This window comes from Nipponia nippon, unplaced genomic scaffold (assembly GCF_047370975.1).
Source record: "Nipponia nippon isolate SJK-2023a ecotype South Korea unplaced genomic scaffold, ASM4737097v1 scaffold_56, whole genome shotgun sequence".
Classification (NCBI taxonomy): Eukaryota; Metazoa; Chordata; class Aves; order Pelecaniformes; family Threskiornithidae; genus Nipponia; species Nipponia nippon.
In genome coordinates, this window is record NW_028262376.1 from 192,311 (window position 1) to 201,313 (window position 9,003).

The following is a 9,003-nucleotide window of genomic DNA, read 5'->3' on the forward strand; positions in this document are numbered from 1 at the left end:
ACGCTTTAGGAGACCCTTCCAGGAACGGCAGCTGCATTGCCCTGCACCAAAAGGCTTACCGTGACAAGGGCTGGAAATGTTTCTTCCCTTGCAGCTCTCCTCTCTCCCCCCACTCCAGGCTGCCTTTAATCTCTCTCTGCCCTACTCCTTTTCCCAGAGCCCTGCTGCGCTTGGCAGAGGAGTTGCTCCTTGGCCGAGCTGTCTCTCTGCACCGCTGCCTGCTTCCCATGAGCTCCTTCCATCCCAGGAGCCCATCTCAGCCCCGGAGGAGGGAACCTGCCCAAGACGTCACTTGCTCTGCCCCCCACCCCACTCGGCGCTCCGTCCAGGTGTCCCTGGGGCTCTCCAGGAACCTCCTTGGGAAGAGACTGAAGGAATCACCGATGTTGCCTGTCTCACCTCTGCAGAGACGTTTCTTTGCAGCAGTGCCCTTTCTCCTCTCTGAGACACAGTTAGGTCTGAGAATCCCCCTTCCTTGGCCCATCGTGAGACAGGACACCTGGACACTGGCAGGGAGGCATCTCCTTTAGCCATGCTGAGAGAAGGCAATTAGCTGGGTCAATGGAGGCATCTCCTCCTGGAGTTGTAGTCCTGGGGCTGGAAGGGACCTCAGCTCCCTCCCGTGCCTGCCACAAACCCACAGGACATGAGATTCCTCTTGCTTCAGTCATGGTGTCAGCTAAAAATAGGCACCTGCACTCCTTTGCTGTGGTCCCATGGTCATCAATGGAGATGGAGACCAGGAGTTCACGCACAAACACCTGGTGACATCTGAGGTGCCAGATGTTGTCCATGGTAATGGAGCAGTACTGAGAGACTGGGAAACATCTGGGGGCATCATCCTGCAGCCTGGTGAGGATGCCAGCTGAAATGACGGCAGATGCCCACATTTAGGACATCAACCCCTGTCCCTACTCACGCTGTTCAGGCCGCCTAGAGAGGTGTCCAGCTGACCAAATGTTGTTCTGTGCCAGAGGGAGAGGGAAGTCTTTCTCTTTCTCCCCTCCTTTAGCTGTATTGACTAGCTGTCCATTGCCTCTAACAAGAGTTGTCTCACACAGCCCCATGGAGCCTAACCTAATTCAGGGCAGCTGCTCATTGAATGGCCAAACACAGGCCTGTAGGGCTCTGCGAGACGCCAAGGCTCTCCACCAAAACTGCCTGTGGCTGGCAGGGACAGCACAGGACCTGCAGGAAAGCCGTGTCCCCTCCGAGCGGGTGCATGACAGACACCCCAGGCGCCATCTCAGATTCCTTCGGTGCTTGTGTGCAAGTGACTGATTGCCACCCCTGCAGTGAGGCCAGCCCTGTCCCATCTCTGTCCAGCAGATGCAAGGCACCGCATGAATAAGAAGCACATTGCACTGGGCTCTCCACTTGTGGGCCTATGTTCTCAGCTTCTTCTAGTTCTCCTCTGCCCCATCCTTTACTCACCCTCTTGACGATACAGTCTTCAAAGAGCCCAGTGAATTTCGAGTGTGCCTAGATCACAGGATGTCCACACCCAAGGACGCTTTCGGCAGCACCTTGTCCTTCCAGGAGATCAGTGCCTCTCTCCATCAAAGGCCCTGCAGGGCTGCAGAGACACCACAGACAGCAATGCCCTCTCCTGCCAGGGCTGCCCAGCCCAGCCTTTTTCTCTCTGACCTTGGGGACAGCAGGCATTGCTCTCTTTTGGGGCACCTCAAGTCTTTCTTACAATGCCGTCTGCCATCCACTCCAGCATGTCTCTGCCATGCAGCAAAGCTTTGCGTACATGGGCTCTTGGGTGCTTGGTGTCCCTGTTCACCATGACAAAGCTGAGGTTGGCCTGGAGCCACAACTCGGGGGCTGCAGCCCAGATTTGCAACACTCTCCTCTGACTGGGAACAGCCAGGAGGAGCTGGAGCCCCGAGGTCTGTCACAAGCTGTGACTTCTGAGGCACAGTGGGACACCTCCCGCAGCTGATGTGCTGCAATGGATGGATAAAGGTTCTTCACGAGGCACAGGCTGGGAGCATGAGAAGAGGAATACTTTCTGTGTGAAGGAGTTGCTTGGATGTATGGAGCTCCTTGCTGGGAAAGTCAACAGGTTGGGTGAGCCCTTGTGGGTAAGGATCAGAGCAGAGGCCAGTTAGGGCGACATTGTGGTGGGAGATAAAGAACTGGTGATCAAGGGGAGGAGGTGGACAAGCTCTTACTTAAGCACCTCAAGGAAGCCTCCAGATCAGTGACGTGGGGCTCTTTCTGGGGACCTTAATGACCCTGACATTCATTGGAGGAGAACACAGCACTGTGAAAACAGACCAATAGGTTTCTGGAGGGGGTTGGAGCAATTTCTTTGCAAAGCCACCAGCTGGACCAACAGAGATGATGCTCACCTGGATCAGGTCCTTGCAAACCATGAAGAGTTTTCAGGGACGTGAAAACCAGGGTCATCCTTGACTGTAGTGACCATGAAAAAGGGAGGTGCAGCTCTTGAGCAGCCTGAGGAGGGAAAGGAGCAGAGTGTAGGGGTCAGACCTCAGAGGGGAAGACTTTGGCCTGTTGAGGGGGCTTTTAGTGGGGATCCCAGGGGCAGCAGTGAAGGGCAGCACAACTCAGTACAGCTTGTCTTTAACGAGAGAATCACCCACAAAGAGCAGCAGTGAGTACATAGCTGATAAGACCAGCTTGGGTGAAGAGGGAACTCATGAGGAAGCTCCACAGGTAATGGAAGCAGAGAGGAGGAGGGTGCAGAGACTCACTTCAGAAGGAGGAATTTAGAAATAGGAGTGTTTGTTTTTCTTTTTTAAGAACAGTTTTGGAAACCAGGGTGGGTTGACTTACAGGAGCACAGATGCCTTGTGTCACCCTCCATCTGCAGTTTCCATTGGAGGGTCCAGGTCTCCCACGTCCCCTTGTGGTCACTCCCAGTCCCAGGTGAGTGTATCAGGCACACCAGGACCTCCTGAAGTGGCACTGGAGGCTTCTGGTCAGGAACTGAGTTTGGCCTGCAAAGATGAGGCAACTTTCTTAACATGTATGAAGTACGGGAACATTTTCATCAGCTGAAATGTTTGAATACTTGACCACTGCTCTGTCCTGTATGGAGCGTACTGGATCTCACTAATCTTCTCGCTATTCCCACATGTCCTGATTCAACTGACCATTTCTCAAGTCATCTTCTCCAGCAGGCTGTCTGCACAGATGCCTTTTTGAGTGTCCATCTGGTTTTCCTCCTCCCATTACTCTCCATTCCCTCAGAACCCTCCCAAGTACCCAGGTGCTGCTTGGAGCTTCAGGCAGTTGAAAGCTTGCTGCTCCTGTCTCCTGACTGTCTCTGTAGCCAGCTCCTTCATTGCCTTTCTCTCTGTCCTTTCCTGCTAATCTCACTGCACATTTTCCCCTCCAAAGTATAAGTGGGATTTAGTGGAGGCAACTTGGACTTCATGGACACCTGACGAATGGTATTTATTCTTCACTGAACCACTCTTCCTTTTTTTGTTTTTGTTCTTGTTAACGAAGAGAAATGCTGTGTCTCTGTGCAGCCACTTCTCCAAGGAAAGCAGAAGGAAATGGAGGCTGAGACATTCAGCTCCAGCCTGAGTGGGAAAAGCTTTGATTTTAACATGAATGATATAAGTTTCAGGTGACCGGTGAGAGAAATGGCAGGTTGGGGTGGGGTGGGTGGGATGAAGAGTGTCTCTAGAGTGTCTGACAGAAAGGGTCTGGCTTTTCCCACATGTTCATACTTCATCATGAAACCCTCTGGATCTATATGACTTGGGGATTGTCTATATTGTTTATTCTGTAAGCAGAAAAATAATGAAAATGCACAAATCTTTTTAAAATGTTATTTCTTTTTGACATCTTCTCATTTAGACTCTACTCCTGAACTCTCCCTAATGAACCACACAAGAAGGGAGGCATTAAAGAAAACTGCAGAGCGCCATGGCATGTTAGGGTATCTGCATTTCCATGAGCCCTCTGGTGCCAAGTTCCTGAACTGCAGCTACCGGAAGGAGATTGAACAAGCTGCTGAAGAAGCCTTTAAAATGTGATTAAAATCTCCAGGACTCTGAGGGTGTCAGTGGGCCCCCTGAGGTCCATCACAGCTGAAGCCATGAAGGGAAGCAGGGGTGGAGGTACCCCTCCCTGGGGGCTGCCTTAAACTGGCAAGAGGTCAGCACTGGTTCCAGGTGACAAAGGCAATGGGCAGGTGGCTCTGCTGCCACGTCAGCCCTTGATGGGTTTCATCCAGAAGGATGGGCAAGCTCTGATCCCTGGCACCGGGGAAGGGAGATCCTTTTCCTCATGCATTGCTCAGGGCTCTTGATGGAGCAGTGTGATGTGGGGGTGTGCGATGACGAGTGCAGGACGACCCTAGGAGTGCCTGGACTCTAGGGGGGGATGAGGAGGCACTGAGGCCATGGGGCTGTAAGGAAATGGTGTCCCCTCATGGCTCTTGGTGGCAGTAGCTGAGAGGAGAGAGACCTTGGTTGTGTTGGGGAAGTCCCAGCCCCACCAAGGCCCTCAGTCATCTCCACCACGGGCTCTCCCATGCTGTCCCATGCCTGCAGCAGTTCTCCTGCAGACTTTGGCCACCCCCTGCTTCTCCACCTCACTGTGTACCTAGGCTTTACAAATGTCTTTTTGTCCTCCCTGCCTTCTGCTTCTAACACAAAGCTGTGGTTTTCTGGGGATTTGCCAAAGCTGTGAATCCCCAAGCAACACATCCAGCTGCTTTTCAAAGCTAATGCCCCGTCCAACCTGACCTTGAATGGTTCCAGGGATGGGGCATCTATCAGCTCTCTGGGCAACCTGTGCCAGTGTTTCACTGCCCTCATCGAAAAACGTTCCTATATCTAGTCTGAATCTCCCCTCTTTTAGTTTAAAACCATTACCCCTTGTCCTATCACTACAGGCCCTACTAAAAAGTCTGTCCCCACCTTTCTTCTAAGCCCTCTTTAATTAGTGAAAGGCAGCAGTCGCAGAGCCTTCACTTCTCCAGGTTGAACAACCCCAACTCTCTCAGCCTTTCCTCATAGCAGACGGGTTCCATCCCTCTGATCATTTTTGTGGCCCTCCCTAGATCCACTCCAACAGGTCCATATCTTCCCTGTACTGAGTATTTTAGAGAAAAATGAGAAAAAGGATAATTTTTTCACTAATTTTCCAGGAGAAAACATTGCTTGGGGGATATTATGAACGTGCATAAATACCTGAAGGGAAGGAATGAAAACAAGGGAGCCAAATTCTTCTCAGTAGTTCCCACTGTCAAGACAAGGGCTGATGGACACAGATAAAAACACATGACATTCCCTCTGAACCCAATAAAACACTTTTTCACTGTCAGGGTGGTCAAACACTGGAACAGCTTGCCCAGAGAGGCTGAGGAGCCTCCATCCATGGAGGTATTCCAGACCCACCTAGACAAGGTCCTGAGCAACCTGCTCTAGCTGACCGTGTCTCAGCTGGGGAGTTGCACTTGATGAACTCCAGAGGTCCCTTCCAATCTCAACATCTCTGTCATTCTGTGAGTGTGAAGGAGAAAAGTAAGATGGAAAGAAATGAACAGCACATAGCCTTGATGGCAAACACAGTGGGATCCTGTGGGGAGGGCCCACGCTGGAGCAGGGGAGCAGTGTGAGGAGGAAGGAGTGGCAGAGGTGTTCTGTGCTGACCGTAAGCCCCATTCACCATCCCCCAGCTCCTCTTGGGGCTGGGGTGGGTAGAAGAATTGGGAGCAATGGAGTAATTTGAGCCTGGTAAGAAGGAGTGGGGTGGGGAAATGGTCTTGAATATTTTTGCTATGCTTTCTCTCTATCTCAATCTCTTTTAATTGGCAATAAATTCACTTGATCTTCCCCAAATCAACTCTTCTTTGCCCATGACAGTAATGAGTAAGTGATGTCCCTGTCTTTATCTTGACCCATGGCTAATCCAGCTTATTTTCTCCCTTTGTCCTTTTGAGCTGGGGGTGCAAGTGAGCAGCTGGGTGGGTGTCTGCTGCTGGCCAAGGCTAACCCACTACAGGACCACCACAGCAGGACTGCTGTGTGCAGCCTGGGGCTCAGCAGCACAAGGAAGATCCTGACAGACTGAAGCAAGTCCTGCAGAGGCCGGAAGGATGGCTGGGGCCTGGAGCAGATAATGGACAAGGAGAGGCTGAGAGAGCTGGGTTTATCAGAAATCCCTCAGAGCCAAACACCAGAGCAAGGACCCAGGCCACCTGGTAAAATCTCAGTCAATGAAGATTTTCAAAATTGGTCAAGACAAGCACCCGATTGAGCTGGAGCTGTCTGAGAAGAGGCTTGGCTGAGAGTCCAGCTGTGGCAAGAGCTGTGGGATTTGGTGTGTAATGGCTGTCAGAACCTGCTTCCCTTTGTATTACTAATGGCAGTGGAGTTGGGTATGACTGAGCCCCAGAGGAGGATGGGGGTGACCATGCAGCAAAGGTCCCTCCTCAGGGCTGGGGTGTATGGCCAGAGATGGAAATGGCTGGTGGGTGCAACTGGTCTGGGACAAATTTCCTGTGGCAGCTTCCCCAGGGTGTCCTGGAAACATGGCACAGACCAGGACCCTCTCTTCTGCACCTTGGATGCCTTGCTTCCTTCACCATGACACCTGGCTCTGCACTGGGAGTGCTGGCTGCCCCTACCCCGCACACTCACACACCTTAGCTCTGCACTGGTGGTTTTCTCTCCCGGGCTCTTTCCAGCCCAGCCCAGACCCTCCCCACCTCTCCCCACCTCCCCTGCCCTCTCCCCAGCCCAGCCCAGCAGAGCAGCCCAGCCTGGGCTGGCTCCATGACACTGCCCAGCGCAGGCTGCTGCAGAGCTCTGGGCACTCACCCCACAGCCCCAGCCCCTCTGAAGGCCACAGCAGCTGCTGGGGGGCAGACAGCGGGGTTCAGGCTCCCCATCAGCCCCACGGCTCATGCTGGCCACAAGGCCATGATGAAACAGAGGCTAGGCACTCGCTGCTCTCCTGAATTCATCTTGTAGGTGATCCTCAAGCCTCACTGAACTTGCTCCCTCCTCTGCTCGCACCAGCCCCACTCCCCAGGGCAGCACCAGAGTCCTGGCCCTGGGGGTCCTCAGGCAGCTCCTGCTGCTCTCCACTCTCCCCTCCCTGTGCCTACCGAGTCCCCTCTGACTCCCATGGCACTGCAGAGGCCTTTTTCATAGATACCACAATTTATCGCTTTACTTCTGGGAGACTTCACCTCTGAGGGTGTTTCACCTTCTGAGTCTGCATTCATTCCAACCCCAGGGCATGTGGGGAGTCCCCATCCTCTCCTCTCCTGAATTCTCCAAAGTATTTGCTAGAGAGTCTGGTACATGCCATGCATCCTGTCATACAAGAAGCAAACTGGGGAAAGAATGGGGAGCTGAGAGACTGTCTCCACTGCCATTAGACACCAAGAAGAGAGCCTTTACAACCAGAACACTTGGTCCAGTGGAACCCAAGTTTACCAGGCGCCTAACCCCAAAACCACTGAGAACAAAAGCAGAACAGAAAATTCAAAAGACCACTTCCTTGGACATTTTCTTGGAAGGAACATTGGAAGAAGAGCCCAGCCTTCAGGCACTGCAGCCAGGAGGCTCCCTTTTATTGAAGAGCTACAATTTGATGGGCCACATGTGACACAGTGTTGTGCAAGGGTCAGACAGAACAGGATCAAACCTCCATAGAAGGTGTGTGAACCCAGAAAATTATCTCTATGTAGAATTATCACAGGAGAAAAAAGCAGAATTGTGGCATAAGATAAACTCTGGGAAACATGCAGAGGAGGGGAAGAGGGTTATTCTCAGTGAAATAGCACCCATTGGATCAGTTTCCATAAGGCATCCTTGAGGCCCTGGTTCCTCATGCTGTAGATGAGGGGGTTCACTGCTGGAGGCACCACTGAGTACAGCACTGCCACCACCAGGTCCAAGGATGGGGAGGAGATGGAGGGAGGCTTCAAGTGGGTGAACACTACAGTGCTAAAAAACACAGAGACCACGGCCAGGTGAGGGAGGCACGTGGAAAAGGCTTTGTGGCGTCCCTGCTCAGAGGGGATCCTCAGCACAGCCCTGAAGATCTGCACATAGGACAGCACAATGAAAACAAAACACCCAAAGCCCACAAAGACACTAACCACAACAAGCCCTGCTTCCCTGAGGTAAGAGTGTGAGCAAGAGAGCCTGAGGATGTGGGGGATTTCACAGAAGAACTGGTCCACAGCGTTGCCTTGGCAGAGGGGTAGTGAAAACGTATTGGCAGTGTGCAGGAGAGAATAGAGGAACCCAGTGCCCCAGGCAGCTGCTGCCATGTGGACACAAGCTCTGCTGCCCAGGAGGGTCCTGTAGTGCAGGGGTTTGCAGATGGCAACGTAGCGGTCATAGGCCATGACGGTGAGAAGCCAATACTCTGCTGAAATCAAAAATACAAACAGAAAGACTTGGGCAGCACATCCTGCGTAGGAGATGACCCTGGTGTCCCAGAGGGAATTGGCCATGGCTTTGGGGAGAGTGGTGGAGACTGAGCCCAGGTCAAGGAGGGAGAGGTTGAGGAGGAAGAAGTACATGGGGTAGTGGAGGCAGTGGTCACAGTCAATGGCAATGATGATGAGGCCATTGCCCAGGAGGGCAGCCAGGTAGATGCCCAGGAAGAGCCAGAAGTGCAAGAGCTGCAGCTCCCGTGTGTCTGTGAAAGCCAGGAGGAGGAACTGGGTGATGGAGCTGCTGTTGGACATTGTGTCCCTCTGCCCATGGGGATCTGTTTAAGGAGGTAAAGGAAGGGAGAAGTTAGGGCTGACTGCTTTCAGGAAAATCCATTCACATTCTTATAGGAAGCCCCCAAAGAGCCTTTCACTTTTCGGGAAGAGCTTTGGTGAGCTGTGGTTGGTGCTGGCTGAGGGTGCCCAGGGAGCAGCAGGCTCTGCTGGGGGCTCTGCCTGCCCTACAGCAACAGGTAAATAGGAACATAGGGTGATCTCAGATTAAATCCAATCCTGATATCAAAGAGCTTTTCAGCATTGTCACTCCCAATTCA

General features: G+C 52.6%; 1 protein-coding gene across 1 annotated transcript; it reads right to left on the bottom strand.

The window, feature by feature from the left end:
- Positions 1 to 7,774: 7,774 nt before the first annotated feature.
- Positions 7,775 to 8,770, bottom strand: LOC148051708 (olfactory receptor 14C36-like). The gene has a single exon (XM_087735421.1). The coding sequence runs from the start codon at positions 8,702 to 8,704 to the stop codon at positions 7,775 to 7,777; it is 930 nt and encodes a 309-aa protein (XP_087591547.1). The 5' UTR covers positions 8,705 to 8,770.
- Positions 8,771 to 9,003: the final 233 nt, after the last annotated feature.

Excerpts from the sequence above, each read along its gene's own strand:
- LOC148051708 (XM_087735421.1), bottom strand. The coding sequence starts at position 8,704 with ATGTCCAACAGCAGCTCCATCACCCAGTTCCTCCTCCTGGCTTTCACA.